Source organism: Numenius arquata, chromosome 5, assembly GCF_964106895.1.
Source record: "Numenius arquata chromosome 5, bNumArq3.hap1.1, whole genome shotgun sequence".
NCBI lineage: Eukaryota > Metazoa > Chordata > Aves > Charadriiformes > Scolopacidae > Numenius > Numenius arquata.
The window spans coordinates 47,338,100-47,360,599 of NC_133580.1; the positions used below are offsets into that span (position 1 = coordinate 47,338,100).

At 39.7% G+C, this 22,500-nt stretch overlaps 1 protein-coding gene across 1 annotated transcript in view; it reads right to left on the minus strand.

The window, feature by feature from the left end:
* The window catches only part of ATRN (attractin), a 151,380-nt gene that overhangs the window by 86,299 nt on the left and 42,581 nt on the right, over positions 1-22,500 (minus strand). The window contains exons 4-11 of the mRNA XM_074147313.1: positions 17,257-17,385; positions 15,021-15,226; positions 13,017-13,185; positions 11,574-11,664; positions 9,636-9,879; positions 7,956-8,139; positions 5,803-5,957; positions 1,242-1,326 (exon numbers count right to left, since the gene is read on the minus strand). Coding sequence (XP_074003414.1) covers positions 1,242-1,326; positions 5,803-5,957; positions 7,956-8,139; positions 9,636-9,879; positions 11,574-11,664; positions 13,017-13,185; positions 15,021-15,226; positions 17,257-17,385 — 1,263 coding nt within the window. The remainder of the gene's footprint in view (positions 1-1,241; positions 1,327-5,802; positions 5,958-7,955; positions 8,140-9,635; positions 9,880-11,573; positions 11,665-13,016; positions 13,186-15,020; positions 15,227-17,256; positions 17,386-22,500) is intronic.

Below are 22,500 nucleotides of genomic sequence, written 5' to 3' on the forward strand. Positions count from 1 at the left end.
AGAACAGTGGCAAGAGAGAGAGGAAGGTTAAAAAAATCGGAGAAGGTATCACACCATTAAAGCAGCATTCAGAAACTGTGACAAAACAATTCAGTGCTGTCACATCTTGCTACACCACTGTGACAAAACCACAGTTATTTTCATGGCAGTTAGCAACTGAGCAAAGAGTCATTGTGGCAACAAAAAAAACCAAAATAAAATAATATTGGGGAGGGGAGGAAGGGTGTTTTTCAAAAACTTTCTTTAGTATCACAACTGCTTCAGGCAAAACATCAAATTTCATTAGTTACACAAAAATGTCACCCCAAAACCCCTGCACCTCCATATTTGTAAATGTACATTTAAAAACACAGTGAAGAAGAGTCAATGCAACTAAATAAAAGTTTTGGTGGAATAATAAGTATTCTAATATGATTTTCATCCTATTTTAGGAAAGAACTAAAGCATGAGCTTAATTGCCCTTTACTGGAGCAAATGCACAGCTGGTATTCAGTATAGACTGAAACAAATACCTCTTTTTGTCTCTAAAATCTCACTCACTATGTATCTAGAAGCACACCTTCCTTTTAAAGGCAGTGGCAGTTATCTGTCTGGCTTAAACTGAGCTTTAAATAGTGCTACTGACTAACAGAAAGTATCCTCAAAGGATAAAGGAACCAGAACAAATGACTCCTAAGAAATACCATTTCTCAAACCCAGTTCTGCGGACTCAAACACAGTAACAGATGTTCACTTGAAAGCATGGATATTATTACAGTGATGTAATGCTTAACAGCAGAAATCTCACCTATGATTTCACCTAAATACTGTACATCACGTGAATGTTAAATAAGGATAAGCCACACAGGATAAGCCATGTAAACTGAAACACGGACAAATTTAGAAGCCATGAGGGAAAAGTATGATTTGGAGATAAAAGCTGTCAGTGCGGCTAAATAAGAAATAGAAATATGAAATTTAAAAAAAATATGAAATAAATGAGAAATATATCTATAAATAAGAAAAAGGAATAGAAATATGGAAAACATCAAATTTTTGAAAGAAGTGAGCTGAGACAGTTTAGTCCAGTGAAGAAGGGCTGATAGGGACAGGTGGATACTGAAGACTTCACAAGAGTCTGAGAACTTTGAGAGTCTTGCATCAGATCCTTGACCCTCTGGTCTCAGTGTTACTGATCTATGGGTAAACATTTACTGAGGTATGAAAAATGCCAATACCCCACAGCTTATTTGTAACCTTACCTGTTGTACAGCACAGCAGAATGTCCAAACCTGTTCACATCGTGATGGAGGCCCGGGCGAGGAAGAACAGACCACCGATCACAAGCTAGGATTAAGGAAGGCTCGTTTCAGAAAAGTTTTCCTCGGTATAATTAACGATTCAACTTAAACAGCACATTTCTTCCTGGAAGATCCCAAAGTACTTCAATAACCATAGAGAGACCATTCTGCCCACCACCAAAATGCAAATCTTGAGTGAAACAGGACAGTTTACGAGAGCGCCAGTTTACTTCCTTTGCAAGATTTAAGACAGAGTCTTCACCCCAGCTGCCACAGTGTGACAAAAAAGGAAAAGAAGGATGCAATGGCTCTGCTCCATCACCTAAACAGTTCATGAAAAAGGAAAAGGTGCAAGGCACTGTGCTGAAGGGGTTATTAGCTTTCTGGCAATCACGTGTAATTAAACAGCGGTGGCTTGAGTTGCTTTTTCTCCTTTACTAGTGGAATTTTTCACTGCATAACAAGTTCAGTTTTTATCTGTTTAAATGTGAGTTATTTGTGGTTTTGCCCCAAACCAGTATCACTGAGAACAGACTTAGCTTTTTTTTTTTTTCTTCCATTGCAATTATATTCCTAGAGGGTAGATATACATATTTTTAAAAATATTTTTTACTCATCATAGCTTAAGGATTTGTGGTTGTTTTTCTCTTTTAATATAATGTGAGATTATTCCATCTTTTTCTATTAGCATAACACTTATAAGTTCTGCTTCATTTTTTACTCGGTTTCTCAGGTAATTTCTTCCTTTAGGCAGCAAGAAGAAAAATAACGTAAGAAACATATAACCCACTGAGCAATCAAAGGAACAAAAGCAGGAAAAGTCAGTCCAATTCCTATCACTTAAACTTCGCAAAGTGAATGGGATTACCTTGGGGGCTAACAACCCAAAGGCAGTTGTACGCAATTTATGCAATTAAGACAGAAAAGGTAATCTGCTGTAAAGATCTACAGAGCCCTCAAATACTCGCAGATTATTTAATACAAGATAAAACTGTTATGCCATGGACTGTACCTCTGGGAAAACAAAAACAAAAAAAAAAAAAACACCAACAAAACCAAAACTGGTACACAGATAAACTGACAGGGCAAAGAAGAACAACCTTATTATTTTTTTTACCAAATTTAGTTGGAGAATTGTTGGGTAAAACAACTGATCCTAACATCAGCTCCAGCAGAAACTTTTGTTTAAGACTGCTGACAAATAAAAGCCATAGGACCCAGTGGGTTGGATTTAATACACTGATAAATTGTGATTTTGAAGTTTATTTTTAAACCTCATTTGCTCAATTTTCAAAGAATTTAACCTAGCCCAGCATCACTCCTGAGACAAGCATGCATGGTTCCAATTTTTAATGGGAGACTTCAGCAAAATTGTACTGCAATTCGCAATTTTTTATCCATCAAGTTTTGAGTTATGTGAAGCCAAGAAACATATTTTTCAGATTAATAGAAGGCCTGGAATGTTTTGCTTTCTAAGCTTCTTTCCCATCTTTAATTGAAGATCAAGTATCGGAAAAAATGAATAATTCTGAAACTACAAAGAATTCTCTCCTTCCTGACTTAAAAGTTAAGCCAAGCCTAAAGCTTACAATGCACAGGATTTATCAAATATACTATTTGAAAAGAACACATATACTATGAAAACATCCAGCCTTTTTCTATGTTTGTCATCAGAACTGAATTTTTGGTGGGGTAAATAGAAGAGTTTTAATTTCTCTCCTGTGGGGAGAAAAGATCATTATACAAGTATAGCCTTTACATGAATATTTCATGCTGAGTTTTAAAAAAACAAAGTTAAAACCTATTTAGACATTAAGAATGGTTACTTAAATCCACAGTAACTGAATTTTGGGACAATCTGCCTGTGAAGTTTCTATTTTTTTTCCGACACATCCCGTACACGAGGGATGTGACCCTTTGGAAAGCACAACCCTTGCCTTCTCACTCACGGAGATGAACATGGAGCCATGGAAGGGCTGCAACTCACACGTGGCTCCTTTGCTGCTATGAGTTGTTGAGAGAAGGAGATAAAGGATTCAAGTGAGGCATTTGTCCACCCAGAGACAAAACTGCTGCAGAGTAGGAAACTCTTCTACAGAGGCCAGAGAGACCAATTTTGGGGATAGGAAGTGCTAACTAGTCATTGAAGTGTGCAGAACATAGGAAAAATATTGTGAGACTGCTCTACCCAAGTGCTCATCCAACCTGAAGGTCAACACAATCCAAAAGCTTGTCCTGAGAAGCAACACAGAACAAAAAGAAATGCACATGCACACAGACAGCTTGGCTGTTATCCTGAAACTTTCCAAAATTGGGAATTACCTGGACAGTTTGGACTGAATAAGCCCCACCTGGTCAAGTGGAGGATAAAAGGATAAGAAGCATTAATGCATTCTCAGATCTACCTAATCTGCTAAACCTCCAGAGAATCCCAGCACACATCTCAGTGACATCTGTTTGCATCCTACACCAAAAAAAAGAAGATAATATGTCCTCACAACATGCAATGCATGTGGTCTCATTACTTAGAAATTTGAGAAGAGAAAAAAAGAAAAAATTGACAAGGTAAATAAAACATGTTACTGCAGGATTAAGTTGTAATGTCAAAGGTTAAAGAAAAGACCTGGTTTTGAAACCTTTATTTTAGACTGCATTTTAATTTCAGTTTTCTCCAGTCTTCCAACTATCACTATGATCACTAAGATATCACTCCCTACTTCTATATGCTAAGATGGCCAATTACTAAGCCTCTCCTCTGAAGGCACTCAGTATCAGTTGACCTTGCTGCCTGGTTTTCTCCTGGGTAGCTTGAGCCTTAGGAGCATCAAGGGACAGATAACAAACACATAAGCACGTTTATGTTAAAGATGTGATAGTCATATCCATCTATGGTGGCACGGCCACAACTGTCTTGATATTTACAATGCTTCCCCGCAGTATATGGGCTTATTTCAATGGAGACCAACATCAGCATGATCAATATAATTACTGTGGAGATCACGCATGAAGAACCACCAAGTAGTTGTTTCTGCTGTGACACTAATGATCAGTATTCCTGGTAGTGCTCCTGGTCCAAAGGGATAAGGTAATTAATGCAAAGAAAGGTGACATGGAAAGGAAAAGAAAAATGGTCTCTATTTTCTGAAAACAAGCTGTTCTTTCCAGCCTGAGAGTCTCTGCCCTAAGGAATGAGGGTACCCAAAAGCACCAGAACACCTCTCATCCATGTCATGTGAAGTGCAATCAATGCAAGCTCTAATTCTCAGTGTAAAACTGGTAAGAACTGGGCAACACTTACTCCATGTAACATGAACCTGCCTGTTAACTAAACTGAATCAAAATGAACATAATTATTGGCATATTTTTTCAAATTAATGCAACTTGTATTTTACACCTAATAGACAGTTCAATAGGTCAGGGAAGATAGCAAAACGTAGGAAGAAAAATCAATCACTACTGCTATCAAAGTTGTAAAAAATTACTCTGTCCATGACTGTCAAAATACCTCATTTGAACTGTTCAAGGAAAAACTCAAAATAAAGCTAGCTAGGAGCACACAATAAATTCCACAGGGATATGATCTGAAATCACAGGAAGCAGAAGGGAATGATCCCTGTAACAGACAGGAAAATAGCACAAGGATGCCAAACCCTGCTGCTGAATGTAATCTATTCGCTTGCATATTCACAAACCAGGAGTGACATCTCAGTGGACAGTCACTCCAAGAAATCAGGTTTACATGATTATTCCACAAGAGCCCACATTTAAGGAATTCTTAGAGCAGAAGGCAGAATGTGATATGAGTACAGAATGGTGTTTTTCTCCAGTGTGAATTATCTGGATGTGCATGCACCTTCTTTTATGTAATTTCATCTTTTTCTTTTCTTCTTAAATGCATCATTTTTTGGACTCCAAATTCACAAATAAATGCTGCCCTCTTCTGGCTATTCAAGCTCATCAAAACCCAATCTTTCCAAATAAAATCTAATCATTTGGCTTTTTTGTTAAATAGTGCTTATGGGGATATTTATGCTTATACAGCATACATATAAACAAACTGACATTATAAACAGCACAGCCAAACAAGACAGCCAGCCTGTAGTTAAAACAAGAGTGTGCAACATACAAGTGGAGCTTCAGCAGCGTCCAGTGCTTGTAACTGTCCTAACAGCCTGCATTTTTGATATATCATAGATTAAAACACACTCAAAATATCAGAATAGCTTTATGGTCGAGATGGTAGAACAATATGCTTTCTGTTCAAGAAATGATTTTTAATGCCCAAGGTTGCGTATAAACTGCTGACCAAATAGCTGTTGCTGTATTTGCCTAGAAATCACTGCACCAGCTCATTTGTTTGGTAATGTGTACCAAGAGAGACGAGCCTCCCCTGATTATACATTCTTCCGCAGTACGCTTAGTGGCATTTGGTATTATATACCCAGCATGTAAATTAGTTTTCTTGAAGAGAGCTCTTTTTGAATATCCAAGAATTTTTTTTATTATTTCTGCAAGAACTTACCAATATCATACGCCATAAAATCTGAAGAAAAGCACTTTGCACCGTGGCTCATGGAGGTGTCGTTGTGTGTGTTTCCTCCAAACACCAGCATGGTTCCGCTCATTATCACAGCCGTGTGCAAATAGCGAAAAAATTTACTGTCTTTAAGAATAGTCCTTCAGAAATAAAAATATATTCATGAAACAGGTTAGTACTTGGCAAAGACAAAGCAATGCAGAAATCCAAGTTGAAGGAGGTTTCAGGGTACAGGGAGGAGTGAAGGGGATAGTATTTAACTATTTTTCCTAATGAGGTATTTAACAACCTCCTTTCCAGACTGTTTAATTCCTCCTGTAATTTCATTTTCTCATCTTCCCATCTGCTTGTCAATTTATAGGAGAAATATGTCTATGAAGGTCTCTTTCCAAAGCTATGGATCTTAAAATCATCAATTCCTTCCCTAGGGATTACCAAGTTTTCACACTAACTGGGCTTTTGAGCATAAACTCACTGATATGGACACTGCCTGGAAGGACTCCAATATTTTACAATAACTCTAATTTTATAGTAACCTAAAGAATTCTTTCACGCTGGGCATCATCTCCTGCTCAAAACTAACAAACCTATTTTAAGGAAATCTATGCAGCCGTCAATAACAGAGCCCCACAGCTTAATGTCCGCAAAACTCAACACTTCATCTGTGACTAAATCATGGGATGCATTAATCATACTTGCCACTGACCTCACCTTTAATCAGCATGATTAACAGCACTGCGCACAAAGGGTCACCCTTTGCAGAATTTCCCTACTATTTGGCTTGCAGGAAAACCCTGGGGCGGCCACACCTGTGTCACAGGCAGCGGTGTCAGTTTGCAGGCTGTCACAGGAGCATCCCAAAGGCAGCTTGCACCGAACCCCAGGCTTTCACAACCAAATATCCAGCAAATGGTACATCAACAACCTGGGCCAGGGACCTGTTCCTAAGGCAGGAGCAGTGGTATCGCAGCACACAGAGGCTTTCTGAGCATTACTCTGTCCCTGCCAGGGGTGCAGCATTCCACTCTGAAGCTGCCAGTCGAAACACCAGAGGAAACATGGGTAGAAACACATTTGTCAAAATAAAGATCAGGGGAATGCTTTTTTGCCCTTCCGAGAAATCACAAGAGGGAGAGAGGGCCTACATTACCAAACAAAGAAAAAAGGAGTCAATGACACCAAAAAAAAATCTAAAGATGAGCAGACACTCCTACTCATCTGGCTGCAAGGCGACTGGCTCACCTGCTCTCACAGTCCTCTCGAGACTGACAAAATAAATGTAACCAAAGGAAGTTGGTGCTGCAGCAGCTGGGAAGAATATTGTCACGTTTGTGACGTTTTCTGCCTATTCAGCCAGATTTGCCCACTCCACGGCTGAAGTGGAGGATCAAATGAACCAAAAAAGGAAGCATGGTTATGACTGCATGCACGACAGAGCAGGAAGGAAGGGTTTTGGAAATAAATCACAAGTTAATTCACTCATCAGTATAGACTCACCAACAGCTGTTGCACAAATACAAGCTATTTTAAACTCTCAAAAAAAGGTGATATGGTGACTCAAATTTGCATGTGTTAATTCAAAAGATAGTATCCTTTTTGTCACAAGCCACAACTTTAAGAAAAACACAAAATTGAGGAAAATTTATTTTACCTCTATAGCTCAAAGTTGTGAAGTTTTGCTACAGCATTTAAATAAAACTCACCTTTGGGCAGAAACAAATCACAGAAGATTTCAGCTTAAGAAGTCAATATTTCAAGCAGTTACAGAGCCAGAAGAAAATGGGGTTATAATAGAAATTCTTTTGCGGTCTTAACTGCAGAATGAATTATCACTTGACTGCACTAACTGCACTCATATGCACAGTCTGTACTGCTGGCAAGAAAAACTCATCAAATATTTTTCTTTTCAGCTTTAATACAATAGATTAAAATGGATTTCTTGGCTCGTTCACAGTCTTGATTATATGTTATTATATGATTCTCTATTCATAGGGACATAAATATAACAGATACAAGAGCACACTATCTATCCTGAATGCAGGTTACTGTGTATTAATGTACCCTTATCAAATACCCCATCCTCTTGTCCACTACAAACAAAAACAATGGGGTGGTATACAGCAAGAAGAACTACTTACCACATACGGGAATCAACTTCATATTTGTATAAGTCATCTGCTAGCCTATATTTGTTGGCACTGAATGCTTTGTAACCTCCATGGATATAAATTGATCTTGTACTTGAATCATAAACGCTACTGTGACCGTACCCTCCTTGAACCAAAGCTCCGCTCGTCTGTAAAATGTTCCATGTATGTGTGCCTGAGAAATGAAAAATGTGAGTGACAGAACATGGTTGATTTATCTCCATTAATAACTTCTCAACAAATCTCGTGGTGAAACAAATAGTTTCCCTTGACTCAGGTCCAGACACTGTCTCTATCACTTCATACCCAAAAATATTCTCCTTCAAGAAGTTCATTGTCAAGAAGTATTGTCAAGTATTTTTAATTAGATCAGAAACATCTCTTCTACAGTCATTTATTACGTTTTGAGACAAGCTAAGTAAATGAGAGATAAAAAGTACAGAAATAATATACTGCATTTCAATGACATGAAAATGCCAGCACCGTGGCTTGATTTGGAATGGCACCCAAGAGCACTGTCATATATATACATATATATATATATATAAAGACAGACAGCAATGAAGCCAAGTAAAACTGTGAAGAACACTGCAGTTAAAAACTAATATGTGATTAATGGTCCTAAATCTCCCTCGCTAAGATAACATTGGTTTGAAGCACTTTAGACATAATATAATGGCAACTGAAACAAGAAATGCTAAATTACACATCAAATCTCTGCAGCAAGTGTAGAATGAAACCCTACACAAGCTTCCTAACTCCAGGGCAGATCAGGCACACAAAAGGCAAAGGAACTGAATAGCCTACAAGATCACACGTGGGAGAAAAAGAACAGTAGAAAACCAAATCACTGGCCCACACATCCTGGTTTTCTCTAGCTTTTGCCTAGAGGAAGAAGTCTCGCTCATGTGGACACCAGTGAACCAGTAGGCTCCAGCAGATCCTCTGGATCAGGATGACTGAAGGACAACAGGTCGAAAAGTGCAGATAGGGCCACTATTTCTGACAATAACCAGCACATCACATGGAGAACTTCTGAGCTTAACTATGTTCTCTACCTGGTCAGTGGAGCAAGAGACATGCCTCCAGACAGCCATTTCAGAGCAGCTAAGTTAGGCAGAAGTTCAGTTCATCTGGAGAGCTTCCTACGCTTCTCCACTGACGATACTGGAGATCTCTGAAGTTAGACTCTGGACTGTTCCCAGAGATATGGGACAAATGGAAGTCCAGAAAGTCATTCCCTGTTCCCCTAAGCATTTGCTAATCACCACTACTGGAAACAGGGGTATCAGGTTATGTGGATACTTGGTCTGAATTGTTACAGTTATTATTGTACTCACAGGATATAAAAACTAATTTCAAAAATATTTGCTCTGTCAGAGGGAGAGAGAAAAATCAATTTAAATTGTCCCACAATTATCCCACTTTGCCCTCAGTTACAGCTTTTTGGTCTTTGGGACCTAACAAGCTGTGTAAAGCTGGAGGCATGTGGCTACCTGCTGGCTGTTTGTGTTATACAAACACTGGAAGTTAGATTGAACTTCACATAAATAAAAATGGAAGGAGAAGAACATATCTGTCACTGTTTTCCTACGTGAATATGGATCATTTAAATATATTTTCAAACCAACCGTTAAAAATTAAGCAAATGGTAAGTAGGGCCCCACTCACCCAGGTTGTATTCCTGGACATTGCTGATATACCCATAAAGAGGGCAGTGCCCAAAGATGACGAGCATGACCGTGCTGTTGTCTTTCAGGGTGACAATGTGTGCTGAGTGGCCAACAACAGCGTACTGCTCCTTGGCTTTCGGTGTCACTTGAGTCCAGGTCTGGGTGGGAATGCAGAACACCCACAGCTGGCTGGTCACATTCCCTGTCGCATCTATTTTTCCACCATACATATATATATCATCCTGAAAGAAGTTCAATTTAAAATGAGTCCAAGGAGTTTGGCATTTAGGGAACAGCTAATATGTAAGTAATGAAGTTATTATACTTTATCTTCTCTCAGCCTAAGTTCTTCGCCTCTCTCGAGGAGAAAAATATCTCCTTCACCAGTCACATTTGATACGAAAGCAACCATGACTGCCAGGATTTGTACCCAGGTTCATAATGTGAGAATACCTTTCAACACACACAATTCACGCTACATCAGGGTACAGAGGGGAATGGGTGTGTGGGGCAGGACTGACCTTCAGATGACAGACATCAAAAATTAGGTGCCTGTATACTAGCTGAATGTCTAAGCATCCACTATAAAAGATAGTGGAGCCTGGAGAACAATTCGGCTGATCAAAAGCAGGGAGGGTGAACCTACTTTCGAGTGAGCTGACCTGCTCCCCAGATTTCAGCACCTGTACTGACTAGGTCTGGTTTCACTATAAACGGAGCTCAGAGGCACCTGAAGTCAGGTGATGTAATAACCAAGCTGAATCACTCCCACAGCTTGCAAATGCAAACAGCAGAATACACTGGTAAGAAAGGCAGTTATGATGGAAACTCCTCTGTGTCTGTACACTAATAGCTTTGTCTTCCAAGTTAATGCACTGACAAAAAAAATGAGGACCCTTCACAAAGGAGGGAGCCAGGATATTTAGACAGGGTTTTATAAATCATCCTGTAATAGACAAGTTCCAAAACTCTATCCAGTTTCCTCTGTGGGTTTCTCCAGGAATCTGAGTCAGTCATGAACCCAAAGCGTGCAGTGGAGCCCTGTCTCCCTACTAACAAAGTGGTAACCTTGGAAAGAGAAATTCTCTACTATATCTGGTGCTTCTTGGGAAATTTCTGAGAACCACTGCCCATCACTGATGTTAAACCCACTTATCATACCCTACTTTTGAACAGTTATTTGCAGAACATGCAACAAGCCCTCGCAGATAGAAATTACCATCCTTCTCAGGTTCTTCAAGTGTTCTGTTTGTGAATGGTGCTGTGCGGAGTTTTTCAAGTGTTTATAATTACGCTTTATATAGGCTTGCACTGTGATGAGCTAATTAACATTCAAAGGTCAGTAAAGGATTAGCTCATTTCCTTTTCAAAGACTTTGCCATTCTGCTGTCACGTGGCCTGCACCCATGGCAAGTCACACAGGTGACAAATGAGGTAAGTAGTAGTCAAATCCACTTGTCATTTCAGATGTTGGAAGAATAGATTCCGAGGTCTACTGCAGAAGCAGAGTGGGTTCCAAAACCTCCTAATTCACCAGCTCTGCTTTGGTGCCCTGGACAACGGAGCTCATAAAAATATTTATGTGGTTTACGCAAAAGGCAATTGGGGAATCAGATGAAGTCCAGCAAACTCTAGCCGTCAGGTATGTCTTGCAAGCACAGACAGTCAGAAGGAAATAACAGACTCACTGACCTCAGTCAGCCTTAAAATCTCTGTGAAAAGGTCAAAGAAGGAACACGCAAGCAAAGGCATTACAGACTTCCTAGGATACCAGCCCAAGGACTCCCTGCAGTACAAGCACACAGACTGGGACATCCATGAAAAAGCCTTTGAAGGAGAAATGCTTCTCCCAGAGCAAGACTGATCTGTTGAAAGGGGTGGGTAAGGGGAGAAAAGGGAAATCAGCTGGACAATGAGTCTGCAGCACCAAACCTACCTTATGTAATGCCAATGAATGACCATATCTCATCTCTACGGAGTTCACAGTGTTGTTCAGTGGAAGCCACTCTTCAGAAATAAGATCATACCTGTATAATAAAGATTGAATTAATTACCTGAGAAGTAGATAATAAGGTTGAGAAAATTACTGCTTGTCCTTTCCAAGATTTGTGGGAAATTGTTTTATTTAACAAAAGTCCTACCAAGATTTCAGCATGCACAAAGCACTCACAGACTACTTACGGGTAAAAAAAAAAAAAAAAAAAATCCAGTCAAGCCTGCTCTGTTACTTAATGTCCATGTATTGATTTGCTTTACCCTGAGTTTTTTTCCCCCCCACAAAACCAAGAGGTAATGCATTGTCTATTAAGCTATGACAACTTACACCGCATGATCCACCCAAAAGAGCAGAAGTTTACACGAAGCTCAGAGAAGTTCCAACTACTTGATAAAAAACCTGTCAATGTTTAAGAGGCACTTTTTAATTATATCTTTGTCTTTCAAGCATATTTTTTCTATGAACTTGAAGCAAGATAAATCCTCTGCCCTGAAAATGGCCTGTGGCTTTTTAGATAAAAGAATGAACTAAACTCACCAGGCTTACAGCCTTATAAAATAAAATCATCTCTGAGGAAGTGTTCAGTGAAGCCACAGGGTATCTGTTGAAAAATCAGCCATGACTTTGAAAGACTAAGATGTGGATGTAATCAGCAACTGTTCTGCAACTAAGTGCATTTTCAGCTCTTCTTTAACTTCCCCTATAAGAATTATTACTTCTGGATGTGAGTGCAGAACACAGAGCTCTCACTTAGGTCCATGAAAGCAGTGCAGAGGCATCCCTGGGAAAAAATCCAGCTTTTGCCTAGATCTGCCCAAATAATATTAAGCTCACAAGAGAGTAAGCCTGACATGTTTTTTATGGGGGTTTTCCATGAGGTACACAATTACTACTTGATATCTTAGTTACTGTTAAATCTCAACTAATTGCATAAATGTCATCATCCTGTTTGGTATCCCATCCACTATGCATAAACATGCACAGTAATCAGTATGCATTAATTACGGAGGCAAACACTCTGAAGTCACACACATATAATATAAGGAAGGGCCAATAACACTGAAGCAAAACTACCCTCTTTGAATATGAGGATAGATATAACTTAGAAGCTAGTTTAGAAATATGCAGTGAATTGTCAAATGCTGTCAGAAGCAGACGAATCAAAAATTCACTGAACATCAGGAACCTTACACTTGTTCTTTTCCAAAATTAGCACCCCTTAGCAGCGTTTTCCCAGATCTCAAATGTGACTCTAAGTTTCTATTACTGCTGTTTTCCCCTGGAGATGGAGTGTAGGCACAGCACGTCGGATGGCATTTTCTAAAAATAATTCTCAGATCCAAGTTCTTCTACTTAGACTTTATTATCTAGGTTTATACTCACGCTAAAACCTTCTGAGAGTCAGAATGATTGAAGACATAGCCTCCAACAATCCACATTTTATTGTCATGGATTACGGTTTTGTGAGATGCTCTAGGAAGTTTTGGAAGAGAGTATTCCTCCCGGGTCCAAAACGACCGGTTTGCAGGAACAGGAATTGAACAGCCAGGACCTGGAAAAACAAGGTTTAAAAATTAAGTTTATTTTTTCCAAAGTCTGTATTTCAGCTAGAGGTCAATATCCTGCACCACAGGTGACAAAGATAGTGCATGGCCAGGTAACAGGTGAAAGCTGTGATGCTCATTTCTTTCCTCACACCAGCAATCTGTGATGGACCTGGGGTATGATCTCTCAACCATAACTATATACTTCAAATTTAAAATTATTTTCACAACTGAAAAGCAGTTCCAGACTATATGAATCAGTGATGCAGCAAAGCAGGCACTTCAGTCTGTTCTCCCCTGCAGTGATTACAGGCAGGCACAGTGCAGACCGCCTCCCACTCCATACTAAGAGCGTACCTTATAGGAACTTACGGGGCTACCAAGTACCCCTAGAAGCCTCAACACAACCTGTAAAAGCTTCAGGAGACTTGCTTAGCAGTATGCTATAAAATCCCATGGGTCTTACGGCTATCTTTCCCTCTTTTCATTCCTCTCTTTCTCAGCAATACATTTTTGTGAATTGTTCACTTCTTTTTTTTTCCCCTGTATTTCTGCTTCTCTTAAACCAACTTTTCACTGTCAAGCTTCCCTTCACAGTTCCCCATGGCATGCCAGAAGAGGAGCAGCAAGCAGGAAGTGAAGGAAAAAGCTGCATGGGTGCTCTCCCTTCTTGGTGACACCCATCCACATGCACAGGGTTACTACAGACAACAGAGCAAAGAACCTGCTGAGGCCTTGGAAAGGGAATAGATTTATCAGGACAACCTTTAGACAGTCATAGAAGTGATTCACTGTTTACCAGAGTTATGGTCTTGACTGTTAAGAGATGGCACATGCTTGTTCTTGCTGAGTTTCTACCAGCAGTAATCTCAGGATAGCAGACTGGAATCTGGTTTATCACCCTTGAAAAACTCCTAGTTTCTGAGGTAGAGTGACCATTTCCAGATGTAAAAAAGCTTCAGAATAGGACCAGGGAGCAGCTTGCATCGCATTCTGCTATTGTTTGGTTTCGGGGGGGGTTCTTCTTTCTTCTCCCCCCCTCAAATACATAGAGTCATAGAATCCTTACACACTGCAAGCTAAAAATTGAGCAAACAGAAGTCCACCTTTGCTGTCATTGCACAACCGGACTCCATAAATGCACCAGCAGGCACTGCACTGTCTAAGGAGATGTGGTGTGCAGGCAAGTGCAAACCCTGAGGTATATTTGTGGCTGGTTTTACACCTGAGAGGCAGATGCACCCTGGACCAAGGCTACCACTTGCTCCTTAGGATGCTCCTTTTGCTAACCTGGATTCTTTCCACAGTGGCTAACACTGTCTGTTTTTGCAGCATAGCTGCATGGTGGTAGCAGGTGCTGCCAATGCTGTGGCTGGTTGCATCTCATATGGGACTAACACTCGCATGTCAGTATATCTTTGCAAAGGAAAAATGTATGATTGCTCCAAACCTTTCCTAAGGCTGACATGGCTGACCAGCACTGCTGGACATGAGAACAAGGCATTTTGTGTGTTCAAACAAGTTAACTACTGTCAGTAGGCTTAACTTCTCTTTAGGTGCACACTAATGAGATTTAAAGTTTTTATCTGATGCTTGCACACAACAAGCTGGTACTGCTTTTATGGTAGCATAGTCGCTTTAAAAAGAATTTTTTACCAATGTTGTATGATCTTTTGATATAACAAGGTAGATGGAAGCATCAGATACTTTGTCCCTAGTCAAAATGCTAATACTTGGCAGGCAGAACATTCTCAAATATTCCCAATTAAACTGCAAGAGCCTTCTAACACATAGGAAAGGCAACCTCTTAAAAGAGCTTCTCCATATTAATCAGGAGACTTACCTTGCCAGCCTGCAGAGCACAAACACGCCTTAGTATCATTAAAGTTGCAATGCCCTCTCTCGGGTGCCCCACAGTCATCTGTGCAGTAGGGAATATCACAAGCTTCTCCCTTCCAGTATTTGGCACATTCACATTCCAGAGCATTGCTGCTGTTATTGAGCTTGCACTCTCCTCGGCCAGAGCAGTTATTGGGACACATATTGAAACTGCGAACATCAGGGAAAGAAGGTTTGTCAGTAATGAAACAGATTCCCCATGCCATACCGCTTATTAACAAATATGAGAGTGATGCTGATCAAAAGTTAATAGAGCAGTTCAGCTGTTTAACATACAAACCAACAATACCAGCTCATTTAGAACCTGATGTGACAGGCCTGTATATTTGTTCTCGATCATCTACAGAGCTGCCTCACTTAATGAGTTAAACTTGCAACTCCTCTCAAAAATTATCAATATGATTTTTTAGCCATTTATAATGCAAATGAATTGCCTTGAAACGCCCAACAGTAAGTGAAGAATTTAATCAGTGCTTAAGGCTTTTGTGGTGTCTATGCAATTTATACTTAAACTACTCAAAATTATGTGCTATTCTGGGATCTGCTTACCGAAAGAATACATTTGAGATGAATCCCAAGTCAAAGATGTGTCTGTTTTGAATCATTTCTGATTTTATAATATCTGCAGTGTAGCTGAGGCAAAACCAGATACATCCTTGTTGAAAATCCAAATTCAGAGACCCTATTCTTTTCCAAATTCCAGTTTTTTACCAGTCTATCAACCAGTATAACTCGCAGATTGGGATTAGTACCCACTATTCTCGCTGTCATGCGGCAGGTGTAGCCACTGACTGCAAGACCGTAATTTCATAACTATTGGTCAAATACCTATCTCCAGTAGTAACTATAAAGACTGTTAAACTGATAATATAGAAATACCTGCTTTTATATACTCTCCAAAAAAATGTTAGGAAGAAACCTAACGACCAGAACACGTTAAAGAAACAAAACACAAAAAAGTACTTGAAAATTGTTTGAAATGATCAATAAAGTGAAGCCTTAAAGAAATATCAAAATAACTTAAAGGAACTTGAAAAGGGCAGGTTATTCTTTAAGAGAATGACTTCGTTGTATTGCAATGTTGCAATACTGACAGCTGGCGGTAGATGGTGGCATGGGTTATGGTATCAACCAGACTTTCAAAATGCTCCTACTTCAGCTGCTGTGTTTCAAGTCACTTTGCAAAGGCTTCTCATTGTCTTCTGGAGCTTTCAGGGGGTGCTGAATTTTTCAGAGAGTCCACTGTGTGTCCACTAAGTGCTGAATAAGGATGAAAGCACCAAGACTAGCATTCAAAAATTAAGCCCATCATTTTAAGGAAAACTTTCAGTTTTGCAAAAAGTCAGTTATGACCAAAGATTTTGCAGCTGAGTTTTTTGAGAGAGGTGAGAACTTCTGCAAGTTACGCCCAAATTAAAATCTCCCAGTGCAGCACAAACACAACTTGTATCTGTAGGAGCAAAAAATTCAAAACCCATGATCCTCGGCCTAAGCAAGAAATTCCATCTTTGCTAGTATGGCCACACTGAGATCATTTACTTCAATATCTTTCTAAAAGCAGTCAATGAATTAGCGAGTACCCTAGAATAATTTTTAAAAATCTTACCAATGAGAACTAATTATACAGTAGTGAACAGAAAGCACCCATCTATAATATTTAAAATAGGAACCAAATAACATAACAAAACCATTCCAAACTAAAAAGGAGCCAGATTAAGCAACTCAATCCAAGGACAGAATAAGAAAGAGCATCCCAAAGAAAACTGCTTGAGAATCCTCAACACTAGTAACAGTTCAGTGTCCCAAATGAAATGTGTGTTCTCATGCAAAAGGGTGTTTGTGCAGAAGTATCTCCGAAGAATGCACAAGAGCACACACATGCACAAAATACATCAATTCTGACTGACTGAATATGATCAAATAAATCTAATAAAATAAATAACATGATGTCTTTCCGAGCAAACATTTGCCCACGCTTACAACTGACAACTGAAGTTAATGCTGAGCACATTACAGTTATTATCCGTTGCAAGGGTATAATAAAGATAAAAATCTAAATTCAAGTATCTACTCATAATTACATGCTTCAACGGCAATTGCTTATTTCAAGACAAAACTGAGAAAACAGGAAACCTCCTTTTGCTCAACTTGCAACATCACTTTGGAGTAGCACTACTTACTTATACGTGATGTTAAATCCTGTTAAATTATAGGCAGCATCACTGAAGAAATGCAGAAGAGCATATCCAGAAGTAGCTACAACTTCTGGTACCGTTTCATTGCTATCTTTCTCAGGAACAATAAGACCACTGGAAAAGAAAAAAACCAAAACAATGTTAGAAGTTAAATAAAAGAGAGCAAAGCAACAATAGTAAATGCATCAGTATTAATAAAAAAATTAAAACAAAGTATTTATTTGCACCTATTGGAAGTATAATGAATTTGCGTAATCATCATTTTCATAGAGCAGTGTTATCAGATTGGTTTTCTTCAACAAAACTCCTTAAATAGTCAAAAGAAAACGTCTGGACATTGCGAGTATGCATACTCAGCCAACCCTCAGAACAACCCCATCCTCAAAGGCATAAGAACCCTCAAGACCCTCTCAAGAAGGTAAAACGACATTCTTCAGGGAATACCTTAGTAAGCCGTCTTGCTTGGCTTACTTATCTGCAATACAGTGACCCTGTTACCGACCAAGGAGTGCAGACGAATTAGGATGTCAAGGCTCTCAAGAGTAGCATTACTGCTGCCCTCAACATGCACCACTTGGGCCTACAAGAGGAACGGCTGCACAAAGGAACACAAATAGAAAACCCTGAAGTAATCAACCTGGTTCTTCTGAAAGATAAATGAATATTAAAGGTGTTTAACCTGAGTAAACCTGAAGCTGTCTAGAATTCCAGTTATTCTTACCAAAAAACTACTTTACCCTCCCTTATTACTCTGCCATGATTTAAACAGGACCCATTCCTACAATGAGGTGGCATGTTTGAAAACAGAAATTACTGTGTCCCAGGAGCACAAAACCTGCTGTACCAAGCCAATAAGGTCTGCCGAGCCCAGTATCTCCTCCTGACTATGGACTACAGCAAATATTTGGGAAAGACTGTGACAAATAAAGGAAGTACAGAGCATTCTGGCAACACGTTATCCAGCTTCCAGAAACCCACAGTTCAGGAGACTGCACCCAAGTCAGCACATTTAAATAAACCATTCACCCATGCTTCTATCTAACTCCTTTCTCAACCATTTTTACCCTTCTCGTGTGGAAAAACTGCAGCAGGGAGGTCGACAATTTAACTCTGCAGTGGCAGAGAAAGCATTCTTAACGCTCGCTTCACGTTTGCTGCCTGATCATCCACCGCTGCCTCTGGAGCTCCTCCTCCATGAGAAATAAGTACAACCACCCTTCACTCACCCTCCTCCTGCCACTCACTCTTTCATAAAGTTCCATCTGACTTATCCACATTTGTTGCCTTTTCTGGCCTAAAAGATCATAGTGCTTGCTATTCCCACCTCATTCACCTCTTCACGCTTCTGGTTGCCTCTGGCTGTTTCTCTACGCCCTTCCCGGCCCTGCTAGATCCTCCAGCCTCTTAGTTTTCCAGAGGTGGTGGAGAGAAGGGAGGATGACGGGCAAGACTATTTACAGTATTTAAGATTGGACCCAGTACAGATTTATGTAATGGTTTGCCAAAATATTTGGAGTGAGCTGAAAAGGAGACTAAATGTCTCTTGAAAAGAGTAACTACTACCCCTTTACCTACTGCACAAAATAGTTTGTATCTGAAAGGAAATGCTTATTCTTCTTTTAACAGAAGCCTGACAACAACAAAACAAAGAAGTCAGTTCCTCCCTCATACAAAAGACATAGGAGCAGGCATAAATTTGAAGTCTATTGAATTTATCTTTTAAAAATCCTTTATCTAAGCAAAGCACATTGTCTACCACCTCCTATTCATAGTCAGCTGTTATTTTTCTTGTAGAGAACCATCTTTCCCCCAGCCTCAGTCCTATTTTCAAAGGCTAAGTGGAAGCCTTCTGAAAAGCGGAGCCTCCAGAGCCCAGAGCGGCGCGTGTCGGGCAGGGAAGCGGAGGCAGCTCCGGGGGCGCCGGCAGCCAGCACAGCCGCGGAGCCCCCCAGCTCTCCCGGGAAAGCAGCCCAGCCCGCTTTCGTGCCCTGCGACTTCTGAATGTCCGAGGGCACCATCGACTAAAAAGCAACGATGAAAAGAATTTTTCCCCCTGAAAGGAACTTACTCTTCCTCTTTTCAGATCTATTCAGAACAGAAAGCAAATGCATTTGAAGACAGTTCCCCAGGAAAACACTCACAGCTATCCGCAGCAGCCCATTCATGTTGCCTGCAAAGCACTTTTTTGTGACCTGAATTTCTCTGTCCCCACAATACCATGCAATGGTGTGCTCAAGAAATAACACAGACACCCAGTGATCCATTCCAAAAGCTTTTGCTATAGATGTTGGGGGTGTTTGCACCAAAAGTAAGAGACGAACGTGTTCCCTACGGTGGGGTAAATCTGCAAAGTGCACAACAGCCCTTCCTGCACAACAAGTCTTACCGTGAACAAAAAGATTATCTTTCATTTTACCAACATGCCATAAAAACACAGTAACCTGATCCCATGTTTTGGCTAAACAACTCCAGCACATTTGCTGATATGTAGCTCAATGAGTATTTCCTCATGAGAAAGCCAGTTATTTTTTCCTCTTTCAGATCTCAAGGATATGGGATTAAAAGACAAATTTCACTGCCTTTTTCTCCATGCATAAGAAGTGCCTGTTTCATTCTAAAATTTGAGATTTCTGATCTGAAGATGATCTCTCCCAAAAGATTGTCTCTGGAAACATCAAAGAACAAAAAGTTTAATAAACTTCTCCTTGCTATTTGGTTCATAGTTTTCCTTTGTAATGCAAACTGTAGGACTGTACGTCTCCACCACAGGAAAACAGACATCTGAATATAATTCAGGGTAAGGCAAACTACAGCTCAGGGACTAGAGAAAACTCCTTTGTTCTGGTTTATTTCTCTTTGGTCTTATTCTTGCAGCACTTACCACTGATATTAAAGGGCAATCTAACTGGAAGGCCCTGGAGATGGGAGAATAACAGCAGTGAAGAATAAAAGTACAGAGTGAATAGTGGTAGTGAGAGAAGACAAAATCTCCCCCAATAACCTTTCCTAATAAAAGGACTAGCACAGGAAAATTATTTGTTTTCTCTTAGAAATCTCGATTTTGGGATTTGTTTAGGAATAATGCAGGTACCTCTGTAGCAGATGCTCTCACCACATGCTCGTCTCTTTCCATCTTTTTCTGATGACTCAGATGTAAATGTACTAGGGAGGGATGTTATCCCTCCTATACAAGTTTAAAACAGACTGATCAAACTTCGTAGGTAGATTGTAATTTCATTCAGAGAGAGCCATGAAACGAACACAACACAATGATGACGATCAGGTCTGAGAAAGGTTGAACCTCAAAAACTGTGTATAACTTACCTTTGTAAATAGCATCATTTTGAATAAACCAGCACAAACAGAATTTACATTATCTGCCATGAAAAATAACAAACCCACTAGGCAGAATCAGAATGATAAAGGATTATGCAAAAGTTCCTTTAATCTACAACCCAGAATCTCTCAGAGACTCAACTCCGGCCAAGATTAGTCTATTTCACAATGTACTGCTTCTATTTCTTTTTATAAGGTTTCAAAACATTTCGCAATCATCACTACTCCAAAGCAAATAAATACTCCTACTCATCAGCTAAGCTGTCCAATGACACTATTTCTTAGGCATTGAAAGGCAAACCCCTGCTTTGCCCTGAAACAACTTCTCTTTTCTGTGTGCTGGATTTTGTAAAGCCAGTGGCAGAGTGAAAAACAATATCCAGGGGCCCTGACTTCCCTCTCGCCCTGCACACACCACCTGCCTTGCTCTCTCCCCTGCACCAGAGCAAAATAGGAATTATTTAAAACAAAGGGCATCTCTTCTGCCACTTTTCCTGGTTTGCTATGCCAGCGTCTCATCATTTTCTCCTGACACACAACCTGCCAGCCTGGCAGAGATCAAAAATGTAAGAAGCTCTACTGAGCAGAAAACAGTCAAAAAGGAAGAAGATGGGAACCAGGAAAGGAGAGGGAGACAAAACAGAGTACGGATCACAGAGAACAGGAAGGATAAAGTTGATACCAGAAGACTGGTAGTACAATGGTTTCTCAATCTATTGAAATGCAATGAGAAATCATTCTCTTCTCTTAATTTTTATACCTTGACCCATCTGGAGACACATGTGTGCAAAACAATACCATTTCTTCCTTATTAAAAACCAGTCCATGCGCATCACCATAATCATAAGAGTAAAAGTAAACAAAAAAATAAACAAACCAAAAATAGAAATTACAAGAGACTAATAATAAATCTATGCCAAAAAAAGGAGGGGGATGGAAACAAGGAGACGTCTCGAATTGATTTTCTTAAAGGAAAAGCTAAGATTCTTGTGCAGCAAGACGACTCCCAAACACAGACTTTTAAGGAAGCAATGCAATTACAATGACACTTATAAAAATAAAGACTCATTATTGAGAGCTGGCAACACCCCGTACTACAATTTTTCTTGAATCCATCTTCCCTTGTCACACGACAGACAGACCCTTGTTGCTGCAAGCCTGCCCGCCCCCAGAGCCCTCAGGATCAGGGGGGCTTGCCCCAAAAACCTCTTCAGTTCTTAACATGATGTTCTTCCTTCCAGAGGCAGCAGAACAAGGACAAGCCATAAACATATCAAGATGTGTCTCATGAGCCATTCAGTAATTTTTAATGATTATGTCACATGGTGAGTGTGACTGTAAAAGCCATATTTCAAGAGAACATGGACTGAAAAGCCTCAAAAGAAATAACACCTATTTTGCCATTACAGTGAAGTACTTTAAAAATTTAAAAATTATTTTAGTACCTAGTCTTGGAGAGACAGATCGTGCTACTGGCCAGGACACAAATATCCTTCCATTTTTTAAAACCTAAAGTCTCTTGCCTGTTACCTGTGAAGTTCAGTACAGGATATTTGAATTAATGAAAAAAATAAAAAACATCAAAATCTTATTCTTCACTCCATCAGAAACAGTGTAAGAGAAAAAAACTGAGAAAGTGAAGAACTAAAGAAACTTTCTGCTCTAAACTTCCTTTACAGGCCTTGATTTAACTCAGAGGATTTATCCTTTCAAAACTCTAAAACAGAAACTCTCTTTGTCCATCTTGTCAAATTGATTTCATGTTTTTGGAGGGGATTACAGGTTTCGTGAACAAAAGCAATTTTGATACAATGCATTTACATTTCTCTAAGAAATCTGATTTTCCACCACAAAGACATTTTGATTAACCAGTTCTCACGCATTCAAAGGATC